Below are 26,306 nucleotides of genomic sequence, written 5' to 3' on the forward strand. Positions count from 1 at the left end.
AGCTTTGGAAGTTGTTCTTGAATGCTCAATTTAGAGGCAGTCCTCCTGATAATTCTATAAGTGACTTAATGTCTGGTAATAAATCTTTTCCTGCCTAAACTAATTAGAGTGAATTCTGTTCTCTGCAACTGAGCCTTAACTAATATAGGAGGGAAGTCCTCAAGTGATAGAGTTAAATATAAATATATCATAGTAAATAATAATAAGATCTCTAAGTAAGCCATTTTCATATTTATTTAATAGATTTATAACATTTATTTTTATAAAGACAAGTAAAGCCCACCTTATAACACCTAATTTAATGTATAAGGTACAATGCACTGGTTCAGTGTGACACAACTACGTAAGAAAAACCCACTTGTTCAACAAGGTAGTGACTACAAAACTATGTGTTCTGTTTATTTCTCCTGCAGACTCAGAAAATAAATGTTTGTCTTTTTAACTTGCATTTATAATCTTTTTGCAACTCAAAAATCTCTTTAGGTACTCAATTTAACTAATCTAGGCTAAAATACAATACTAAGTAATCTTCAATATTCTGATTTTAAAACATATCAAATATCAATAACATATGCTCTTAAGAAAGTATCTTTTTATAAATACAACTGACAAAATATTGAACAATGTGCAACAGTGCATTTGAATATAAGCATAGAGCCTTGTGTCTTATAGAGCTACTATGGTATAACAATCATTGCTTAAAAGCAGATGTGTGATAGTTCACATACAAACTATTAACTGAACTCTAAAATTTGGACACATTTCAGGCAAATCATTTCTGAGAAAAGGCACAGATGTTTATTTAGCAATTATCTCTTTAAGTGGTAATTTCCTTGGAAAGACAAAGCTGACAAAATCATTTTAAAGACATTACTAGTAAATGTTTGGCCAAGTCCAATTTACAAAAATTTTCAAGGGGTCAACTTGAAAATTCTTGAATCTCTCTGAAAATAACATATTTTGTGGTGATGAAACCCTCTGGATTAAGCCTTGTTCACAGTGGATTCTTGCCAAAAGCTGATTATACCAATTCTTTTGGTATAATCAGGGAGACTTCTTGGGTCATTCTTAAAGGATGTCTGCCTTCTCATGGTTTCAAATCTGAAAAGTCAAAAGGCTTAAAGCCAAAGTCTTTTGTGAAGAAACAAGTTCCAATGGATGCATTCTCCTCAGTTTTCCAAATCAATTGATTTATAAATTGCTTTTATCAGAAACAACACAGAATATCAGACAGCTATGTTTTTTTCTCTTTAAAGTGCTAACAAAGCCCATTATCTCTAAATGAACTTTCACTGTAATGACTGAAATATAAGCAGCATAAAGTATACAGAAATTACACATTTAAATTAGATAAATTACAGCTTTTTAGATAGATGCCAAAATTCTATACATTATCTTAACAATCCTTATGCACAAGTACAGGCATACCTTGGATGTTGCAGGTTTGGTTCCAGATCACTGGGATAGAAGCAAATATTGCAATAAAGCGAATCACATGAATTTTTTGGTTTCCCAGGGCATACAAGAGTTATGTTTACACTATAGTGTAGTCTATTAAGTGTACAATAATAGCATTATGTATAAAAAAGGAACAAACTTTAATTAAAACTATTTTACCACTTAAAAATGCTAGCCATCATATGAGCCTTCAGTGAGTTGCATTAATGACATTAAAGATCACTCATCACGGATCACCATGACAAACATAATAATAACGAAAAAGTCCCAAATACTGTGAGAATCACCGAAATGTGACAGAGACACAGTGAGCAAATGCTGTTGGAAAAATGGCACTGATTAGACTCGCTCAATGCAGTGTTGCCACAAGCCTTCATTTTCAATAAGCTGTAGTATCTGTGGGAATTTTCTGGTGGTCCAGTGGTTAGGACTCTGCACTTTTACTGCCAAGGGCCCGGGTTCAATCCCTGTAGGGAACTACCATCCTGTAAGCCTGGATCCCACAAGCCTACCAGTCACAAATCACGTGGTGGCCAAAAAAAAAAAAAGACAACTGTAGTATCTGTGGAGCACAATCAAGCAAAGTACAATAAAACAAGGTATGCTTGTATACTTTATGAACTTGTCAGACTAATACAATAATTCAATCTATCTATTATAACTTAAAATATGACTGGTGAAAATCCAAAATCTAAAATTAGAACCAAACTACTCTGAGAAAAATACCACAAAGAGCAGTGCTTGGAATTTCAAGTAACTTCTCAATCCAATGAGAGACGTGTACACAGTTAACTGTACATTTATTTACCCTTCTGAATTGGCTCATTTTAACCAGCTCAAATCCAAATCCAATATCATTTTTCCTCATATCAGCCCAGTATTTGAATTTTTTATTTTTGTTAATAACAGAGCTGGAAGTGTATCATAGCTTCTGAACTGCTCAGGTTAGGGAGAAGGTAGAATTTACTTAAAAAACAACAACTACGTAATACTAGAAGACTGAATGAGATTAACTTTAAGAAGTTAATATTATTTCAGTTAGACAACTTGAAAATGAGGTTCCCATACAGTAATCTTCTAGATAATTAAGGCTACAGATCTAAGAGTTTGATTTTCTAAAGCACTGTAATAGGACTGAGGCAATTTGGAAAGTAAGATTTATCATTATGGCATGTCAGCATCACTAATACTCAAACATAACACCACATTTTCAAAAATCATCACTAATTCATATGTAAATAGCAGCACAAACTAGTTATTTGCTTACTAAAAGTGATATGGTGGTGCCCTCTGGTGGTGACATTTAGCATACTCTCCCTGATACTGCATGTCTTGCGAAATATAAAAAGTATATTCGAATTATAGAATATCAAAATTAGATATTACCCCAAAGGAATAAATCATTGTGCTTACAATATCTTCTTTTTAACCTTCAAACACATTGGTAACAAGATAAATCCCTGATCCCTATTTCCAGGAATCAAGCTGATGGTTATAAGAATCTTGGTAAAATGCCTGTTAAGAGCTTTACTTCTTGGTTCTACAACTTAACTGAGAGGTTTTCGCATTTTCTAGTTTGGCTTTTAGATCTATGGATTTCTCAAAAAACTTCACCAATGCCGGTTCATTCAACAAAGAGGCAAGAATCTGTTCAAACGCAAATGACCACTGAGGTTCTTCCCTGGGCAAGGAGGGTTCTTTCTCCAAGGGTTTCTCTGCCTGCCCCTCACTGGGTACTCCAGAAACACAGACTGCAGCACCAGACAGCCCTTTCATTGCCGATGTAGGGCTATGGAGTTTCCTTCCAACTTCTTCCATCCTGAGCAAAAGGCTGGTTACAACAGCAATGGCTTGATATAATGACTCTTCTTCAGGGTCCCCATGAAATAAGTTATATAGTGTCTTTGAAAACTGAATAAATTGTGACTAGAAGACACAAGTTAGAAATATCACATTTGATATTAGACTTAGCAAATATATAAAGAGAACTTAGGAGTGAATAGTCTTCTATTTAGAATCTGCACCACATAACCCTCACCATAGAAGTTTTAAGAACTGATGATCAATCCCCAAGTAAATTTTGGTTCTAGAAAAATGGGTATGAATTATGAAAGAAAATTCCACTTAAGTTTTCTTATCTGTTGCCTAATAACAGTAAATTTTATATATATATATATATATGTATATATGTATGTATATAGTGTGTAGCATTAGTCACTCAGTCATGTCTGACTCTTTGTGACCTCATGGACTATAGCCCGCCAGTCGTGTGATTTTCCAGGCAAGAATACTGGAGTGGGTTGCCATTCCCTTCTCCAGGGGATCTTCCTGACCTTGGGATTGAACTCCAGTCTCCTGCACTGCAAGCAGATTCTTTACCATCTGAGCCACCAGGGAAGCCCCCCAAACAACATATATGTACATATTTTATATATACAATAATTCCTGGACAGTATCTGCCAGCATTCCTTCAATGTTAGGTGATACTTTTAATTAGGCAAAGTCCCATATTTGCCTACATACAAATAATTCATTCATTAATCAATCTTAATGAACAGACTAGGATGACTTAAATTTAAGGAAGAATGTTTTGGAACCAGTTCAGTAATACAAGGAGGTCATGTGGACATGTTTCTTTTTAAAGGCTAAGGAGGGGCCCTAGTAAAGAAATAAACTGGATTGTTTGCTAACTGTCCCTAGACAATCCATAGACATTCCTAGAAGATTCTTGCCAATATAAAAAAATTTTTCTAACACAAAAGTCCTATAAGTCAATCATCCTACTAGAAAAGTTAATCTGTAAATAAAAAGTAAATAAAAAAGATATACTTTAGGTGGGGGCTGCACTGTAAGGCATGCAGGATCTTAGTTCCCCAACAAGGGATCCAACCTATGCCCCCTGCAGTGGAAGCATGGATTCTTCACTACTGGACTGCCAGGGAAAGGGGAAGTAAAAGTAGCTCAGTCATGTCTGACTCTCTGCCACCCCATGGACTAAACAGTCCATAGAATTCTCCAGGCCAGAATACTGGAGTGGGTAGCCTTTCCCTTCTCCAGGGGATCTTCCCAACCCAGGATTGAACCCAGGTCTCTCGCATTGCAGGCAGAGTCTTTCCCAGTTGAGCCACAAGGGAAATCCAAGATACTGGAGTGGGTAGCCTATCCCTTCTCCAGCGGATCTTCCTGACCTAGGAATTGAACCAGGGTCTCCTGCATTGCAGGCGGATTCTTTACCAACTGAGCTATCAGGGAAACCCCAGGACTGTCAGGGAAGTCCCCCTAAAAGAAACACTTTATAAAAATTTATTGTACCAAACTTTAAGCTTTATTTTTCTTTCTTTCTTAGTCTGTAACACTGTTTATTAAAATTTTAGTATTAATATATTGATTAATTTTAAGAAGTACTTATTACCTATTCCACTGAGAAAAATGAAGTTATTTCATATTTCTCATTTTGGTTAAGTTCTGAGAATCCTCAGTATCTGTACCAAAAGAATTTATTTAAAAAACATAAGAACATACAATGACTGAATAGTGTGCAAGCAAGAGATGGATTTATAACTGTGTCAATAGGGAATTCCCTGATGTCCAGAGCTTAAGACTCTGTGCTTCCACAGCAAAGAGTGCGGGTTTGATCCCTGGTCCAGGAACTAAGATCCCACATGTTACATGGCATGGCCAAAAAAAAAGTTGTGTTAACAGTAGTCATTAGTACTATCTGAGCAGATTCAAGATGATTAGGAACCAGGGTATAACCTATTTTAGTTATTTCTTATTCCTATTACCTAGTATTGGGCATGTCATCTAGTAGTCACTAAAAAATGTCTACTGAATAAATGAACATTTCTAATAAAGATAGAAGTAGAAAACACTGAAATATATGTTATACACACATCTTTTCTATAGGTACAAATGTCACAGCAGAGGACTGTACTGAAACTCTAGATGCATTTAAGTGTTTAAAGTAGAAAATCATTTTAAAATTTACTCCCACTCTTCTATACTCATCTGAAACTTACAGAGATGATGCAGAGATTATTTTTGTAATAGCATGTTAGCTATTTTAGATTTGGAAACACCCACATTCATTTTAATAAAACACATAAGAAAACCAGAATTTATGAACTGAATACCTGATTCATTCTTGGTAAATCCTTAATGTTTTCTTCTTTTTTTAGAAGTTCATCTTGCCATTGACTTAGATACGCTTGAATATTGACTTTTTCTTTTTCTAAATGAGGGGAATAAAATCATTTCATAATGAACAGCCCACTATATTTTCCCAAATCCTCAAAAGAACAATTATTACTGAAAGATATTTCATTGAGATATAAGATTCCACTTTTTTCTCCAGAAATTGATCTGACTATACCTTTTCTTTCACTTACTGACTCTCAAAATATTCTCCATTTCCATTAAACTAAAATTTTTACTTTGAAAAGGTTGGGGACTAGAGAAGATGTAAGGTGAGGGGAAGAAGAATGCCTTTTAAATTAAACAGTACACCCTGACTTGGTGATGTAAATTTCATGTAGATGTTCTCATGTATACCACTAAGTTTAAAATAGCTTCTATATGATGTTCTTAATATGCAGTGGTCTATGGTGACTCTTTCAAAAATTCAAAACAGTACTTATTCATTCATTCCTTTGAAGAGTTTAATCACAATGATGTTATTGTGACTTTATTAATAATTATTTAGATCTCTTGGAAAACTAGGATATACTGAACAACCTGGTGAAGTGGTCATATCTAAGCAGATCCTCAAAAATTATTTTTTAGCTGTTACTCAAAAACATAAAAAGAATGATTGACTTTTGTAGAACAATTTGACAGTCTCTATCAAAATACTAAATGTGCATATTCTTTGCGACCCAGCATCCTCATACCTCTATGAATTTATCCTATCTTAAAGAAATATGCCCCAAAGTATCATTAAAGGTAAGTATAAAAATGTTTGTTGGACCATAGTTTGCAATATAATTAATTGGAAATAACCTAAGTGTTCATCAATATTGAGCTAGTTACTGAAATAAATGACAATACAACCAAACTCTGTACCCCAATACTCAGTACATGTCAGATCCACATGTACTGACATGAAAAGATGTCCATGATATACTAAAAAATAGAAAAACAAGTTGCCGGGAGCCGGCATATTGCATATTGAGTGCATAGTGCATATTGAGTGCAGCACTTTCCACAGCATCATCTTTCAGGATCTGGAATAGCTCAACTGGAATTCTATCACTGCTGGGAGCATGAGGAACTCCGCCCATGACAAAGGTCATGAGGAAGGAGGCTCGGCATACGCAAAGGCGGGATCGAGCTTCAGGAGTCCCCCTGGAAATTCTCGAGCATATACCCCCAAAACCAGAGTCTGCCTACTTTCTGCTTTGTGTTTTCACCTACACCTCTGACTTTACGGGGGGCTGTCCCCCACTACCTCTCTGAAAAAAGAGTTAGCTTACAGCTCCAGTGAATAATTCCTGGGTGTGACAGTGTTTAACCTACAAACTCCTTTGGAAATCCTCTAGCCTGCCTGAATAGGTTTTTCCGGCCACATGTGATTGTTCAGAGCCTCCCAACTGTGAGAGGCAGGAGATGTTCTAAACTGTCTAAACACAGATTCTTTTGAGTAGTTAAAAGATTGATTAGAAATTGTATTGGTGAAGGGATTTTCACTTGTTGGGCCAATGTTTGCTGCTAAGTTTCCATATCCCTTACCTGCTGTGTCCCTGGCAGTGTATTGATTAATATAATTGGTGTAAGTAGTAGCTTTAATGTTTGTAACCTGGGACCCTTGAGTTAATTCTTTTTCTTGTTATAGCCCACCATACCTTTGCTCTGTAGGAATGCAACTTTATCTAATGCTTTTGGAGGGTGGCTCCTGACCAATCACCTTTAGAGAAAAATAAGTTTTCTGAAGAAAGGGTCTTAAAATGTTAACAGGCCTCCGGGCCAGAAGATGATGCAAATCACCTAAGCTTTTGCATATGATAAGTTTGCAGGAAGAAAGCCTGGCTTGCTGCAAGACTCTACCCCTTCCCCCATTATCCTCTATGCATAACTTAAGGTATAAAAACTACTTTGGAAAATAAAGTGCGGGGCCTTGTTCACCGAAACTTGGTCTCACCATGTCGTTCTTTCTCTTACCTTCTGGCTGAATTATTCAGCCTCTTTTCTCCACTGAATTTCCTCACTGAGCTATCCTTATTTCAGCCGCTTTTCTCCACTAAATTTCCTCACTGAGCTATCCTCATTCTATTACTCTTTATATCCTTAATTAACATTTAATTAAGCAATTGTTTCCTGATCTTCGCCTACGCCGTCTCTCCTTCGAATACCCTGGATCAGCCGGGGCTGGTCCCCGGCAACAAGTTATAAAACAGTATTTATGAAGTGTTTCTTTTTTAAAAAATAGATGTCTATTTATATTTGTTTATATGCAGAAGCAGGTCTGGAAAGAATATAGGCCAAAATGTTTTCACATCTACTTCAGGGTGGGGTTGGGTGGGGATATGAGCATTTCTGTGCCATTTAAATTTCTTTTATATGAATTATCTATTACTTATACAATTAAAATAAATATTTTTAAAATAATAAATAAATATGGGTCATTTACTGTTACATTTTCTATAACTTCTGAGACTGAAGTATCCAGAGAAGAATAAATTGTTAAACTTACACAAAGGAACTGAAAAAGCTCTAAGGACAAATCAAGAGATTTTAAAAGGAATCCATGCCTCCCCCTTGTGTAGTTAACCTTATTTACAAAAACAATAACTTAAACTAAATGATACTCCTAAATCATATACCTTTTTCTGGGCTGTTTCTTGCTGACTTTGCTTCCTTCTCCTTTGCAGGCTTGGAAACTAGAGGGGAAGAGGACAACTGCATTTTGTAAAATATTTAAAAAATACCTTTTGAAAGTAAAATAGTATTTTGATAGACTTATAAGCACACATTATTTTCTTCAACAAACCAATTATAGCTAATCTGACCTCCTATCATGAGAAGACAAAGTATTCAAGAACTTTAAAAAGAACACTGCAGGGAAAATCCACATTAAAAAATCTTAGATAGAAGTATATGAATTATTAATTTATTTCTGGGTGGTATGTGATATTTCCTTCCTTGTGATTTTCTTCAAATTGAATAGTATTACTTCTTTTATTAGGAAAAAAACATATTGAGAGCCAAAAGACTGAGCTAAAAAAAAAAAAAAAAGACTGAGCTACTAGTCCTAACTGTGGTAAAACCTCATTGAAAAATCTCACACGAGTCACTTCTCCCTTCTGGGCCTCAGTGCCCCCCGTATAATTTAGGGACTTGACTAGATGATTTGTAAGGTTGCTTCAAACTTAATGTTCAAACACCATCATACAGTAACCATACACAAGGTTACATAAGGACTTCTCTCTAAGATACTTCTATTTATGAAAAAGCAGCAAAAGACACAACAATAAGCCCATAATACTTCCAAATTTTGTCTGAGACAGACTCATCCCTATGTCCTACACCTACAGTGATTTATAATAAGTATTCACTGTTTGAATAATAGCTATGACCTTCTATCATCAAAGATTCTATTGTCTTCATTGCATTTTAACAAGGCATTTAAAAAGTCTGATACATTTTAGAAATTTCTGCTACAAAAGTAGAAACAAAATGCATTTTCTTTCAAATTCTCCAGTAAACAAGAAATTCCATAAATCAAAATCCAAAATGTAGTTTAGTTACTCAAATATTTATGGAATACTTACCATGCATTTAGGACTATGCTAAGTGCTATGGTAGCACAAAAGAAGTGTAAGGTATAATTAACTCAAATTTTACTAGTAGTAGCTGGGTAAAGAATGTTTAAACCAGAAAGATCTCTACGTGATTAATCAGCAAAACAGATATATTCAAAACAGATATTTACCATGGAGTTGACTGAAGTACAGCAATTCTTCCTTGGAAAGTTCATCTCCCTTTGAAGGGTCTTTATACTGCACTTCAGTATAAGCTGAAAATAGATAACCCAGATCATATTTGTAACAATGAGAGACAGAAACAGGTCCTATAATGGATCAATTAAATCTGGGGACAGAGAATTAAACAAAGGGTCCCTGTAAAAGAAAGACATATGTGAAGAAGTATAGAAGTAGTACTACTCTGCTGCTGCTGCTGCTGCTGAGTCGCTTCAGTCGTGTCCGACTCTGTGCGACCCCATAGACGGCAGCCCACCAGGCTCCCCATCCCTGGGATTCTCCAGGCAAGAACACTGGAGTGGGTTGCCATTTCCTTCTCCAAAGCATGAGAGTGAAAAGTGAAAGTGAAGTCGCTCAGTCGGGTCTGACTCCTAGCTCAGTCGGGTCTGACTCCTAGCGACCCCATGGACTGCAGCCTACCAGGCTCCTCCGTCCATGGGATTTTCCAGGCAAGAGTGCTGGAGTGGGGTACTACTCTACTGTATAGCAAATATTTTAACAAGAAGTATTTGATCACTTTGAATTCTCTTATTTCTCCAAATTACTTGCTTTTTAACAGTTTTCCAAGAGCCATTACAAATTAAAATTTAAAAATATGACACTTGGAAATCTCTGAAAACGTGACCACAGTCATCTAAAAACATCATTAATAATAAGGAAAACATGAAACTGAGTGCTCTAACAGATATACAGTGTTTTTCCTATTTTTAATCCTTCTATGGAAAATCATATTCATTCCATTACAATATTAGACAATCTAATGACAATTTGACTTGACAATGTAAAGTCCTTCACAGTTAAATTATTATTTGATTTGTCTTTGGTTTTTAACACTGTGTTTATGATTTGAGTTTGTGAAGGTTAAACATGACTTTTAGATTTTTGGTGTGGTAAAGAATGGTTCCCAACTATCCTGGGAAGACTTTAAAAGGGACCTCAGGTGTAGTTTTAGACAAATTATGAGGTGCTTTTTTTTTTTTTTTTTTTGGTGAATCACCCTATTTAAGCTAAAAGGTACTTTTGCAATGTTCCTTTAAAGTTTAAGACTAGATTCCTAATTATGGATCAGGCTGGCAAAGGCAGCCTCTTGAGCTCAGAGGGAAACACTTAAGTAGAACTGATGTGGTAACAGTAAGGCAGTATGGTAGAATAGAAAGAAGCCTGCATTTTGTAGTCAAACCTTAGTCTGAATTTCAGCTAAGCAATTTATTAGATATGTTGTCTTCAGCAAATTTAATCTTTCTCTTAGTTTCCATATCGTCAAAATTGGACAGATAATACCACCTTTCAAGGATATCATGAAAATTAAATAAAAGAATGCATATAAATGCCTGAACAGAACAAGTGTTCAATAAATGGTAGTTTTTGTTTCCTCCTCGAAATGTTTAATATCCCTTGCTGCCCAGTCTCACTTTTCTGAATAATCTGTAGTATTTCACAAGTTTGGCGGTTTGTCTAAAGTTAAATTCTACTGTCTAATGACAACAACAATAAAAATTCAACATTATGCCATTACTCAAATGATAGACAGTGCTTACACATAAACTACTTATTAAATTGACTGACCACTAACAGGAAGGAAATCTATGAACCTATCTGTTACACAGAATCTCCTCTACAGATTTCAGTGTAACTATATATTAGCAAAAATATTGCTAACGTGATCCACAGGCCACAATTAAGCAACGACCTTATACCATATGGAAAATTATATTATTCGTTAAAATAGAATGATATCTGTAATTATACTTGTTAAAAAGTATAATTGATGTATAGAATCAACTTCTATACATCACTAACAACTATTAAACTCTTACCTGGAGAAATATGCAGCTTAAAAAGCAGCTTAAGCTTCTCAGTAAAACTTCCATTGTACATTATGTCTGTTCAATAAAATTAAATTGCAAATAATCACAGCCAAAGAACATTCAATCAATTACAGCAACACAGATTAATTAAGACATAGATATGAGCCAGGATTCAGAAACCTTCTGTTACTTAAACTATCAGTTAACCAACATCCAGTAGGCCAGATTCTCTCCTTGAAGTATATAAGCAAAATAAAGGGATAAATAAAATGCTCTCTTACTGTACTCTCTCCCCAACCCCAATCTAAAATTTACTTTTTCTTTTGAATGCTTCATCAGAGGAGAGAACTCCTCTTCAAGGGGGAATCCCTAAGAAAGCACATTAGGGTGTCTGGAAAAGCAAAGGAATGATATAACTGGTGGACTATCTACAGGCACAAAATGTTTGTTGACTATTTCTTTACCACTTTTCTAGGCTATGCGGTTGCATTTTTACTGAGGTAGAACATCCTCCTGAAGAATCCATATGCCTAAAGGTGGGGAAATCAGGACATTATCTTCCTTCATGTTAACCATTAAAACAACCACATCTAACAGCTTGTTTTTTTCTGGGAGGGTTGGGGCAAGATGCGATGAAATATTTAGATTTAGTAACAAACAAAGAAAATGGTCCAGTTATTGCTAAAGCTGGAGATAGTGTAAATCAGGCTGATAAAATCTGACTAAATTGGCAATTACAGGCAGTACTAAGTATTTCTAGGGGTACCTTTATTTTTCTGCTTTAAAAAAGAAAAGTTATTGGATATCATCCTACCAATTGCAGAGGAGAATTCTTTGAAGTTGATAAGGCAGTCGGAGTTTTCATCCAACAATCTGAATGTCCATAAAGCTAGTGAATCTCTATTTGCAGAATGAGCCCAGGGACTCAACAAGTGATACAACACTCTGAACTGCTGGCAGTCAATCTGATACTGCTCCAAATATGGCAGACTGGGATCATGGTGCTTCAGTACTGGAGAACTCAAACACCAATAATAAGAAAAAAATAACTCTTTCTATTTAAAAAATGGAAAAAAAGACAAAAGTCATTAAATCAGAAAATGTAACTTCATAACATTTTTTTAAATCTGTCTACTAAAATAATTAAAGATAAAATAGTTGGGTGGTTGTGGTAAAATTCTGCTAAGAATATTATTTTTCATTTAAAGAAGGAAAAGAGTACCTTAAAGATGACATAAAGTTCATCCAGTTCATGAAGGCTCAACTTCACATCTTGTGATACAACACGCAACTTTAAAAAGATTAAAAGCAATTCAGAATTTAACACTTTGGTATAGAAATTGTCTTTGAACCCATTTAGAAAACTCCCTCTGCCAGAATACAATATTTTAAACTTTAAGGAATAACAAAAGGTAAATGTACCTATTTTTGTCCTTTAAAAAAGCTGTGCATACAGTATAGTTCAATTCTACTCTGATATGCAATTTGACCTTTGTCTCTTCGTACACAGAGATAGCCACCAGAGGACAGCCAGTTAATATCTGTAAATATTAACTTGGATCATCGAAAAAGTAAGAGAATTCCAGAAAAACATCTATTTCTGCTTTATTGACTGTGCCAAAGCCTTTGACTGTGTGGATCACAATAAACTGGAAAATTCTTCAAGAGATGGGAATACCAGACCACCTGACCTGCCTCTTGAGAAACCTGTATGCCGGTCAGGAAGCAACAGTTAGAACTGGACATGGAACAACAGACTGGTTCCAAATAGGAAAAGGAATATGTCAAGGCTGTATATTGTCACCCTGCTTATTTAACTTATATGCAGAGTACATCATGAGAAATGCTGGGCTGGATGAAGCACAAGCTGGAATCAAGATTGCCGGGAGAAATATCAATAACCTCAGATATGCAGATGACACCACCCTGATGGCAGAAAGTGAAGAAGATCTAAAGAGCCTCTTGATGAAAGTGAAAGAGGAGAGTGAAAAAGTTGGCCTAAAGCTCAACATTCAGAAAACAGATCATGGCATGTGGTCCCATCACTTCATGGCAAATAGATGGGGAAACAGTGTCAGACTTTATTTTTCTGGGCTCCAAAATCCCGGCAGATGGTGACTGCAGCCATGAAATTAAAAGAGGCTTACTCCTTGGAAGGAAAGTTATGACCAACCTAGACAGCATATTAAAAAGTAGAGACATTACTTTGCCAACAAAGGTCCATCTAGTCAAAGCTATGTTTTTTCCAGTAGTCATGTATGGATGTGACAGTTGGACTATAAAGAAAGCTGAGTGCTGAAGAATTTATGCTTTTGAACTGTGGTGTTGCAGAAGACTCTTGAGAGTCCCTTGGACTGCAAGGAGATCCAACCAGTCCATCCTAAAGGAAATCAGTCCTGGGTGTTCATTGGAAGGACTGATGTTGAAGCCGAAACTCCAACATTTTGGCCACCTGATGCGAAGAACTGACTCGTTTGAAAAGACCCTGATGTTGGGAAAGATTGAAGGCAGGAGGAGAAGGGGACAACAGAGGATGAGATGGTTAGATGGCATCACTGACTCAATGGATATGAGTTTGGGTAAACTCCAGGAGTTGATGATGGACAGGGAGGCCTGGTGTGCTGCAGTTCATGGGGTCGCAAAGAGTCAGACATGACTGAGCGACTGAACTGAACTAACCGAAATATAAGCCACAGTATTCTATGTCTTTTTCTACATAGGCAATTTGTCAAGTCACCCTGTGGGGTTGTCATTAAAGACTTCAAAGGCACTGGGAGATGTGCATTCCCTCTTTGTGCCAAAAAAACGTAACCCAAGAATGAATAATCTCAGAAAATATGCAATATCATTCTACTCCAGGAAGAATAAGCACTGATGGTACAATGATTTTGGTATTTAAGACATTTTAAAGATAGGGTACAATGCACGATACTGGATGCTTGGGGCTGGTGCGCTGGGACGACCTAGAGGGATGGTACAGGGAGGGAGGAGGGAGGAGGGTTCAGGATGGGGAACACGTATATACCTGTGGTGGATTCATGTTGATATATGGCAAAACCAATTCAATATTGTAAAGTTAAAAAATAAAGTAAAGAAAAGCAAAAAAAAAAAAAAGATTTAAATCCAAAATAAATAAATAAATAAATAAAGCAAGGGTAAAGATAAAGGCTAGAATTAATGAAACAGGAGTAACTAAAAAAAAGTATACTTCATAAATAAAAGAGTTTGTAAATTAAAAAAGTAAAATAAATATCTGGAAAGTTTGATAAAAGACAGCATGAATAAATATCATTGAGAAGTAAAAGAATACTATAGACACAGACATATAAATTATTGTGTCCAGCATATAGAAAGTAACATTAATTATCTGTTCAATGAATTCCAGAAGCTATAAAACAACATATCTGAAAGTCTAGATGAAATGGGTAATCTCTATAAAAATATAAATGACTAAAATTAACTCAGGAAGAACAAGTTCTGAATAGACAGAACTGAAAAAGTAATCAAATGCCCACCAAAGGCAGCAGATCCAGATGGTTTTACAGGTTAATCTCAAACTTTCAGGTACTGATTAATTTCTATGTGGTTTAAACTATCCCAGCACATAGAAAAATATGATTTGTTCAAAACTCCATTCTATGACAAGAGTCCAATTCTAATATGAAAAAATAAAGTTAGCACACACACACTGTAAGTCAATGTCACTTTAACATATGTAAAGAACCTAGCTAAACTATTCAGGAAAACTATCAAAGCAGAATATTAAAAGAATAACACAACACGAACAAATAGGATTCATCTCAAGAATTAAACAGAAGTTCAATCTAGGAATTCTTTAATGTACTTTACTATATTAATAAAGTAGAAAAATATATAATCTCAAGATATGGAAAAGTTATTTGATCAAAGTTAACACTCAATATTGATTTTTTAAAATGTCCCAAATCTCTTTTTTTTTTTTATTTTATTTTTTAACTTTAAAATATTGTATTGGTTTTGCCATATATCAACATGAATCCGCCACACACTAAATGAAACTACTAAATTTGACTAAAAAGAGTCCTTCAAAAATTAACAGCAAACATCATACTTAATAAAATACTAGAGGCACTTCTATTAAATTCCAGAATGAGACAAGGAAGCTTGCTTCTACTGTTATTATTTAATACTTCTCTGAAGATTCTACCCACTACAAGAATACAAATAAAAATCTAAAAGAGGTATACATATTAGGAAGGGTCAAAACTCTTAAGCCTATAAAAGATATGCCTGTCTATTCAGAAATTCAACTGAAAAAAAATCAGAATTAATGAGAGTCAGTAACACAGTCATTAAAAAAAGCAACATGTACCAATCAATAGGTTTTATATATACTATAATAAATGAATTAGAAAATACAAAGGAAAAAAAGGTCTCATTCATTTTAGTAACAAAACCATAAACTACACAGGAGACAAACCCAACAATAAATGTGTAAGATCTATATGATAAAAATAACAAAATTTTACACTAAAGGACATTTAAAAAGACATAATTCAAATGGATTTTAAAAAGGGCTTCCCTGGTGGCTCACTGGTGAAGAATCTGTCTGCCAATGCAGGAGACGCAAGAGACAAGAGTTCTATCCCTGGGTCAAGAACATCCCCTGGAATAGGAAATGGCAACCCACTCCAGTATTCTTGCCTGGAAAATTCCATGGGCAGAGGAGCCTGGGGGGGCTACAGTCCATGGGGCCACAAAGAGTCAAACATGACTGAGTGACTAAGCACATACCAGATTTCAAAATGGATTATAAAGCCACAATAATTAACAGTGTGGTGTTATAGGGAAAAAAAGAAACTCCAGAAATAAATCCATGTATGTATATAAGTATTTAGCATATGAAAAAGGCAGAGTATAGAAAGGATGGACTATTTAATAAATGGTATTCAAAAAATTGATTGTTTCAGCTGGAAAAAATACTATTAGAATCCTGTATCACACTATTAACAAAATGTATACTTTAGGTGTATTAAAGATCTAAATGTTTAAAAAAAAAAAAAGCAATACCAGTATTAAAAGCTAGTATGAGAAACTGTGTTTATAAATGATATAATTTTATATGGGGAAGGCATTGCTAAGCTTGACATGAAACCCACACAATATGAAGAAAGAGATTTGACTACATAAAATTATGAAACTTACACACCCTGAAATACATCATAAAAAATTTAAGAAAAAAGATTGGGGGGAAATATTAGCCACAAATATAACTGACAAAGAATTAACACCACTAATATTTTTTAGTAACTAGTGGGAATGTGGGGAAAAGGGCATTTTTACATACTGTCAGTGGGATTATAATTTGATACAAATCTTTTACAAGACAACTTAGCAGGACTTGTCAATTTTTAAATGGGCACACCCTTTGACCCAGCTGCCGCTTCCAAGAATCCACCTTACAGAAATATTTTTACAAATGTGTAAGATTAGAAATACAGTTGACCCTTGAACAACATGGGGGTTAAGGGTGCTGACCTTCCACACAGTCAAAAATCTGCATATAGAGCTTCCCAGGTGGCTCAGGGGTAAGGAATACACCTGCCAATGCAGGAGACACAGGTTTGATCCCTGATCCGGGAAGATCCCACATGTTAAGAACAACTAGGCCCGTGTGCCGCAACTACTTAGCCTGTGCTCTAGAGCCCAGTAACTGCAACTTCTTAGCCCACGTGCCACAACTCCTAAAACCTGAAAGCCCTAGAGCCCATGCTCCACAAGAGAAGCCACTGCAATGAAAAGCCCACACACCACAACTAGAAAAAGCTCACACACAGCAACAAAGACCTAGTAGAGTCAAAAATGAATAAATAAAAAAAATCTGCAGATAACTTTATAGTTGGCCCTTCACATCCATGATTCTGCATCTGCAGATTCAACCAACCATGGATCCTATAGTACTAAAGTACGTGTTCATTGAAAAAAACCCACATGTAGGTGAATCTGCACAGTTCAAACCCATGTGATTTAAATAAGGTATTACTTGTAAGAGCAAAAAATAAAATAAAATGAAAGGGGGGTATACATATTAAATGCATATCAACAAGGAATAGTTAAGTCAAGTATAGCATATCCATACTGTGGTATACTATTCAGCACATTAAGAAAAGTGAGTTATACAATGATATGCAATGACTGTGATATATTTCTGAGTGAAAAAAGTAAGTTACAGAACATGCAACTAAATGCTATCTCATTTAGAAAGCTATATTGTCCCTCTCACCCCTTCCTTACACACATAGACATGTATGTCTATAGATATTTAGAAAAAAGATCTGGAAGGATACATGCCAAATCATTTTAAATGTTGATTACTCCTAGAGTAGGTAAGTTCTACTTTTTTACATTTCTATATGTTTGAATTATACATATTGAGTATGTATTCAGAAATGTTAATTTTCCCAGATTTGTATATCTGATGACTTAACCTTTAAGCAAGTAGGTTTACATAAACAATATATTCTCATGATAAAAGCTTGAACAGTACAGAAGATTCATGTGCATGTGTGCATGTTCAGTTGCTAAGCCATGACTGACTCTTTGCAATCCCATGGACTGTAGCCCACCAGGCTCCTCTCATTCAGGTGTGTGCATGTTCAATTGCTAAGTCGTGTCCGACTCTTTGTGACCCCATGGTCTGTAACCCACCAGACTCCTCTGTCCATGGAACTTTCCAGGCAAGAATACTGGAGTGGGTTGCCATGTCCTCCTACTCCAGAAGAATTCTTTCAACAAAGTAAAACGCTCCCTCTTTCAACCAGCAATCTATTAATCCCACTCACTAGAGGCAATCAATATTAACAGCTTCTAATGTAGTCATCCAAATATTAAAAAAAGTACTTAAAACACATTGTTTCATACCTTTTTTGGGGGGGGGTTTAAACATTCTTTATTTTATCATCCATCAATTCCTAAGGACAGTTTAGGGTGACTTTCTCTCGTGGTGTTTGTATTTTAACAAATGGAACTGTTTAAGTCAAACAAATTAGTCTCTCATGGTTTGTTTTATACCTTTTATACTTTATCTTTAGTAAACAAGGATAATAATATATATTAGCAACCTAGACTATTATGTAGGTCAGCTGTTCTTGATATAGCACATCACAAATATGTTATGCTTAAATGCCAACATCATAGCATTCAATATTAAAGGTCAAATAATACAAAACATATTGGAGAAACCAATATGTTTCAACCAGAAGAAAATCACGTATTTCCTCTCAAAAAATTTACAGTAAGCTAAGCTGTGACAAGACTCTAGCTCAAATGTATAGTTATTCTATTTTCTTCACATGAAATGATAATTTTTTAAAAGAAGTTGATGAAAAAAAAATGTTATTCCAATTGGTTTGCCCCATTTGGTGGATACTTACCACATTCTGCTTTGTTGTTTCCTCTAGGGTCTGTATCACATACAACCTGTTTCGACAGCGCATGCTGTGTATATTTTCATAGCGAATATTACCATATTTCTGTAAGAAATATGATTTCAGTGGATACTCATTCATAATAAATACCCACTTCTCTTACAGTTGAATTTCATCAGATTCAATTCTCAGAGGCTTTGGTTCTATTTCTAGTTATTTTCCCAACTTGTTCAGTGATTATGCAAATTTTCACCTCCCACATTTCAGTTTTTCTATATATTCACAGGACAGCATTCCATCTACTATGCGCCTAGACTAAGTACAAGAACATTGGTAAAATTCTTAGGCTCTAAGAAGAGAATATTTTTCACCTTTAAATACAGTGATGAATATTTGTGAAATCATGTGAGTAGTTCATTTAATGAAAAGCAAACTGAAGCAGAGGAAGCTATATAACTGAGGAACAGTTCACAGAACTCATTTTTAAAGTGAAGTCAGATTTTAAGTTACTACATCTTTACTTGTATTATTATCTTACTCTCAATATACTACTCTAGAGATATAGCTATAGTATCTATCATTTTAAATACGCTATTTAATTATATTTATGGAATAAGAAAAACTTACCTCATTAGATTCTCTAATCAAATCTGTAATATCCACTCTAATCTGACTGCTTTTTTCATCACTTACATTTGAACCCTGCTGCACACTTGAAGGCAGTGGGCTATCCTTATTAGTGACATTGTTGAAGAACCTATCCAAAAGTGACAGTAATACAGAATTAGTAGAAGTATGCAGAAAAATGACAACTAATTTCTCCCTAGTTAGTCAAAGGTTAATTTCAACTGAGAGGACAAGGGACAGTTTGACGAAGAAGTAGAATTTAAAGATGGTTGGGAATTAGGAGGACATGGGAGTGAGAGATGGGATGGTGATGAAAAGACTTCAGAGGTAGACTTACTAGGATGGAATTTAGGGCATGTAGAAGCATTTAAGGAGAAATAATTTAAGAAGGATACACTGAAGCCTTAACATTGAGAGTTCTAAATGCCAGAGTGAGGTGTTTATACTTTATTCTGTACATAAATGGGATCTGATACATCACTACAACAGTTACCCAAATATTCATATATTCATTCATTTAACATATACACAGTGTATACATACACACACACATCTCCATATATGTGCTTTAATACAAAATATAATTCACAGAAAAGGTACCAGGAAAATGAAGCTCAGCCTATGCAATTGAAAATACCTAAAAACCAGAACAATTTCCCCCACTGTATATTTAATATTATCAACCAACTTTCCCCCCTCAAATTACTCTTACACACTTTATAGCTCAAACAGGGACTATGAAAGTCTCAGCATATTGAATCAACAATATTAGTGTACATGTGTATATAACCTAGCAGTTTCCTTCAAACTGATTTTTGTTATATTCTATTTGGAAGCAGAGGGGTGGACTTTAGGACTAGCTTTTTCATTCAACTAGCTAGCTTTGTGACTTCGGGCCAATTATTTAATGTTTCTAGGGATCAGTTTCTTCACCTATAAAATAAAGGGCTTGAGCAACATAATCTCTAAGGGGCTCTCCATATTTAAATGTTATGGTTCTCACATTACCTATTTAAAGCTGTCACGGCTTCAGCATCATCTTTACATGCCAGCAGTTTGTCTAAGTTATAGTCAAGTATTGCCAAACCTAGTTGTAAAATGGCCTTTATTCCATCATAGAAGAAACAGTCCACCACATTCACTGCACTTTCAATGGGTAGCACACTAATAAAAAGTGTGAGGAACCATGAGAGAGAAACTGAGGAAAAGAATGTCATATCAGTCATATGTTCAGTCAGCTGGGGAAGGTGATCTCTGATAAGTTCTTCAAAGACTGCCTGATCCACCAAGGCACCTGAAGAACATAAAAAGAAATTTAAAAATGAACACCTTTCAAAAGGACTTGTTTTCAATACCTTCCCACTACTATTAGTAGGCTGATATACCTCATTTCTTTTCCTTAAATTATGAACTTCTTCAGTGCCTTTTCTGTATTTCACACATCTCTTTATCTGATAGCAGTATCATGCATAAAGAAGGACTTGAGAAACTCAATTTATATTCATTTGACAGTTACTTATAGAATCTTTATTATGTCCAGAAACCTGTACTAGGTGCTATAAGAGATATACCAATTAAAATGTTCTTATCCTCAGAGAGTTTAATCTCTAATAGAACTTAAGATAAATACACAAATAACTATAACACAAGATAATATAATCAGTGACCTAGCCATGATACACCCAATCCAGTGTTCTTGCCTGGAGAATCCCAGGGAAGGGAGAGCCTGGTGGGCTGCCATCTATGGGGTCGCACAGAGTCAGACACAACTGAAGCGACTTAGCAGCAGCAGCAGCAGCCGTGATACAGAAGGCTTAGTCAAAGTTGCTAGTTGTGTTTGACTCTTTGCGACCCCATGGACTATACAGTCCATGGGATTCTCTAGGCCAAAATACTGGAGTGGGTAGCCTTTCCATTCTCCAGAGGATCTTTCCATCTCAGGGATCGAAACCCAGTCTTTTGAATTACAGGCAGATTCTTTACAAATTGAGCCACAAGGGAAGCAAACAGAAGGCTTATGAAGGTACAAAGGAAAGACCACCTATGGTTTTAAAGTAAGGGATCACAGATCTATAAATATTTGATGACTGAAGAAAATATTATATAATTAACAAACTAAGAACTTGATCCCTCTTTCCAAGCTTGCATATTTCTATAAAATTCATAAAAATGTGGAGATTTTAAGCTGATTAAAATCTCGTTCAAGAAACTTAACAATAGTAAACTTAAAACTTTGATTGTATAAAGAAACAGGCCAGGTACTTTCTTTTTAAAAAGCAATATATTAAGCAATCTTTCCAATCATATGTCGAGTGCAAAAAGCTCTTCTCTTGAGCATGTCAGTGAATGTGGTATCTTGATATTGCTTACATTTTATACATTTCAAAAACTTAATTGATCAGTTCTTCCATTTGATAGGTAACTGAATAGACAAGAGGCCTATAAATTCTTTAGAAAAGAAATATGTGTTTGTATATGAATACATGTGTGTGTGCTTTTTTTTACCAATGATTCGACGATTAAAATAATCAGGTAGCATTCGTTCACATACAGCAACCAGAAGCCAAAAAGCCTCTTCCTCTTTTGCATACAGAAGCAACACTGAAGTCAAAATATTCATTGCCTAAAATTCATAGAAAAATAAAACATAAATGTTGCTTGCGTAATCATTACATCTCTTCTTCAAATACAGTAGTTTTCAGCAGTAACAACAACTATGAGAGTAATCATAATGGAAACATGAAAACTCTGAGCCAGTCCAAAGCAAAACAAGTTGAAGTCAGTCTATCATTTGCTAATCAGTTATTTTACACGGTAAATTCCAGGAAAATGAAATAGTAATATCATGAACATAGAACACAGTTAAGTAAAACTTCTGTAATTTAGACTAATTTCAATGAGTAAAAAGTATAAATTATCACAAGTCTTAAAAAATACATACTTTCTCAGATCATTGTCAAATTCAGACTGAAATTGAAGAAAGTAGGGAAAACCACTAGATCATTCAGGTATGACCTAAATCAAATCCCTTACAGTTATACAGTGGAAGTGAGAAATAGATTCAAGGGATTAGATCTGATAGACAGAGTGCCTGAAGAACTATGGATGGAGATTTGTGATATTGTTCAGGAGACAGGGATCAAGACCATCCCCAAGAAAAAGAAATGCAAAAAAGCAAAATGGTTGTCTGAGGAGGCCTTACAAATAGCTGTGAAAAGAAGAGAAACAAAAAGCAAAGGAGAAAAGGAAAGATATACCCATTTGAATGCAGAGTTCCAAAGAATAGCAAGGAGAGAGAAGAAAGCCTTCCTCATTGATCAATGCAAATAAATAGAGGAAAACAATAGAATGGTAAAGACTAGAAATCTTTTCAAGAAAATTAGAGATACCAAGGGAACATTTCATGCAAAGATAGACACAATAAAGGACAGAAATGGTATGGACCTAACAGAAGCAGAAGATATTAAGAAGAGGTGGCAAGAATACACAGAAGAACTATACAAAAAAGATCTTCATGACCCAGATAATCATGATGGCATGATCGCTCACCTAGAATCAGACACCCTGGAATGCGAAGTCAAGTGGGCCTTAGGAAGCATCATTATGAACAAAGCTAATGGAGATGATGGAATTCCAGCTGAGCTATTTCAGATCCTAGAAGATGATGCTGTGAAAGTGCTGCATTCAATATGCCAGCAAATTTGGAAAACTCAGCAGTGGCCATGGGACTGTGAAAGGTCAGTTTTCATTCCAATCCCAAAGAAAGGTAATGCCAAAGAATGCTCAAACTACAGCACAATTGCACTCATCTCACACACTAGCAAAGTAATGCTCAAAATTCTCCAAGCCAGGCTTCAACAGTATGTGAACAGTGAACTTCCAGATGTTCAAGCTGGACTTAGCAAAGGCAGAGGAACCAAAGATCAAATTGCCACTATCCATTGGATCACAGAAAAAGGAAGGGAATTTCAGAAAAACATCTAGTTCTGCTTCATTGACTATGCTAAAGCCTCTGACTATGTGGATTACAACAAACTGTGGAAAATTTTTCAAGAAAATCCTTCAAAATTCTTCACCTGACTGCCTCTTGAGAAATCTGTATGCAGGTCAGGAAGCAACAGTTAGAACTAGACATGGAACAACAGACTGGTTCCAACTTGGGAAAGGAGTATGTCAAGGCAGTATATTGTCACCCTGCTTATTTAACTTATATGCAGAGTACATCATGAGAAATGCTGGGCTGGATGAAGCACAAGCTGGAATCAAGATTGCCAGGAGAAATATCAATAACCTCAGATATGCAGATGACACTACCCTTGTGGCAGAAAGTGAAGAACTAAAGAGCCTCTTGATGAAAATGAAAGAGAAAAGTGAAAAGGTTGGCTTAAAACTCAACATTCAAAAAACGAAGATCATGGCATCTGGTTCCATCACTTCATGGCAAATAGAAGGGGAAGCAATGGAAACAGTAACAGACTTTATTTTCTTGGGCTCCAAAATCACTGCAGATGGTGATTGCAGCCATGAAATTAAAAGACACTTACTCCTTGGGAGAAAAGTTATGACCAAACTAGACAGCATATGAAAAAGCAGAGACATTACTTTGCGAACAAAGGTCCGTCTAGTCAAGGCTATGGTTTTTCCAGTAGTCATGTATGGATGTGACAGTTGGACTATAAAGAAAGCTGAGAGCTGAAAAATTGATGCTTTTGAACTATGGTGTAGGAGAAGACTCTTGAGAGTCCCTTGGACTGCAAGGAGATCCAACCAGTCTATCCTAAAGGAAATCAGTCCTGAATATTCACTGGAAGGGCTGATGTTGAAGCTGAAACTCCAATACTTTGGCCACCTGATGCGAAGAACTGACTCATTGGAAAAGACCCTGATGCTGGGAAAGATTGAAGGCGGGAGGAGAGGGAATGACAGAAGATGAGATGGTTGGATGGCATCACTGACTCAATGGACATAAGTTTGGGTGAACTCCAGGAGTTGTTGATGGACAGGGATGCTTGGCATGCTGCAATTCATGGGGTTGCAAAGAGTTGGACATGACTGAGCAATTGAACTGAACTGAACTGAGGACAGATTGGAAAAAACAAACCTCATCTGTATTTTCATCTACCCACAAGGTAACATCTCTTAAATGTCATTCTCAGTTGTGTCTAAAACTAAATTTTCTTTCTTCTATTAAATAGCATTTTCTTTGCTACCTTAATTTTGATCATGCTAGAAACCCTTTATCTACCACGTCCAATTTGTCTTCACATCCTAGAGTTTCTTCTTATAAGAAGTCTTTTATTTTTATGTATTTATTTTTCTGGCTGCACCACATGGCATGTGGGATCTATCTTCCCCCATAAGGTATTGAACCTGTGCCCCCTGCAGTTGGACTGCAGAGCTCTAACCACTGGACAACCAGGGAATTCCTAAAATGTCTTTTAAATTTGCTTTAACCTCTCCATTCTCACTACCACCCTAACTTTCTCCTTCTTCTAATCTATCTTCCATACTAATGTCAGATCATTACTTTTATATAACATTTGGTCATAGCCCCTATTATAAAGGCAATATAATGTATAGAATCTGGAAAGAATGGAAAGGTGTGAAGAAAATCAAACCTCTTGCATCCTACCTAGCCAGAGATCACCACTGTTAATGAGTTGATGTACTTTTTTCTGTGTTTCTTTTTCCCCTTCTAAAATTTAGACCAAACTGTGTATTAAAGTTTTTTTTTTTTTTCACTTAACATACATTTTCAATGCCATCAAATCATCAAATAGCTCTTCTAAAATAGTATTTTAATGACTGTAAAAAATCTAGTAAGTGTAATATACTATAAATGATTTAGCCATTCTACTATTATTGGACATCTAGGCTGATTTCAGCATTTCAGTATTATATATAACACTGTTAATGAATATCTCTGTATGTAAATCTTCATCCAAGTGGTTTACTATTTTCTCAGTAAAGATACATAGAAATTAAATTATTTGGTCAATTAATATTATTTTTAAATGACTTGATATTACTGCCAAATTGTATTCCAGAAAGACTGTACCAATTTATATTCCTGACTTACAGTATTTGAATGTTTACTTCCCTGTGCCTTTGCCAATACTAAGAACTGTGACAATTATAATTGTCTTTGCTGATTTGATAGTGAAAATAGTATGTCCTGGTTTGAATTTGACTTTCTTTGAGATTGAACCTTCTTTTTTAAACTTTATTATCTGTATTTTTTTCTGTGACTATCTTTTCATGTCCATTGCTCATTTTTATAACTCAATACTTTTCTTATAGATTTGTATATTAAGTATATCAATCTTTGTCAGATCTGGAGCAATATCTGACTTCAAGTTCAGTTTTCACTCCATCACTTTCCTGTTCAAGAAGCCATAATGGGAGCAGCATCAGTGAAAATGGCAGAGTAAGGCCCTCTGAAAAAAGCTTTCCTCAGTAAAAGTAGTAAGAACTAGTTGCAAAAATCATCAAAATCAATTTTTCAGAACTTTGAAAGTTCACCAAAAACTTACAGCAAGTCAGGAAGCATTAGTTAATAAAATGGCTGAATCTCAGTAAAAACAGTGAACCCTGTGGCATTTTAAATTGTCCAAGTCCCACCCCTCCTGAGCTTCACAGAAGCCTGAAAAACCAACACTCAGGAATCATGGTGAAAAGCAGCACCTAGCAGCCATGGGAGGAAACAGAATGGGGCTCAAGTGCCTCCAACATCCCATTCCCAGTGAACTGTCAGTATTTGACCTATCTGGTCATTCCTTAGAAAACTGCACTCACAAGGCTGTCTTTATTTGACCCAACACAGAGCTTACCCAAGGCAAACAGCCTTTCCTTGAAAAAATCAGAAGCAGTTGTTGAACATGTGGTTTCCTGAGGTAATGGTAACAACTGGGCCAAACAACAGGCTAATAAGGGGTGAAAATGAAAAGCTGGAGAATGAGACATCCATGGGGGGCTTTGGAAAGCGCTAATTTATTCCTGGGAATCTAGAAGGCCAAGTGCATGATACGGTT

General features: G+C 35.6%; 1 protein-coding gene across 2 annotated transcripts in view; it reads right to left on the reverse strand.

Annotated features, from left to right (window-relative positions):
• Nucleotides 1–210: 210 nt before the first annotated feature.
• TBC1D8B (TBC1 domain family member 8B) overlaps nt 211–26,306 on the reverse strand; it is a 77,755-nt gene continuing 51,659 nt past the window's right edge. The window contains exons 11-21 of one of the 2 annotated variants that reach the window (XM_027533649.1): nt 21,781–21,898; nt 20,284–20,569; nt 19,276–19,405; nt 18,655–18,753; nt 12,465–12,533; nt 12,057–12,297; nt 11,252–11,317; nt 9,386–9,469; nt 8,277–8,333; nt 5,592–5,689; nt 211–3,384 (exon numbers count right to left, since the gene is read on the reverse strand). In XM_027533649.1, the coding sequence (XP_027389450.1) occupies nt 2,986–3,384; nt 5,592–5,689; nt 8,277–8,333; nt 9,386–9,469; nt 11,252–11,317; nt 12,057–12,297; nt 12,465–12,533; nt 18,655–18,753; nt 19,276–19,405; nt 20,284–20,569; nt 21,781–21,898 (1,647 nt within the window). In that variant the 3' untranslated portion in view covers nt 211–2,985. The remainder of the gene's footprint in view (nt 3,385–5,591; nt 5,690–8,276; nt 8,334–9,385; nt 9,470–11,251; nt 11,318–12,056; nt 12,298–12,464; nt 12,534–18,654; nt 18,754–19,275; nt 19,406–20,283; nt 20,570–21,780; nt 21,899–26,306) is intronic. The other variant, XM_027533650.1, reaches the window with a different exon arrangement.

This window comes from Bos indicus x Bos taurus, chromosome X (genome assembly GCF_003369695.1).
Source record: "Bos indicus x Bos taurus breed Angus x Brahman F1 hybrid chromosome X, Bos_hybrid_MaternalHap_v2.0, whole genome shotgun sequence".
In the NCBI taxonomy this organism is placed as follows: Eukaryota; Metazoa; Chordata; class Mammalia; order Artiodactyla; family Bovidae; genus Bos; species Bos indicus x Bos taurus.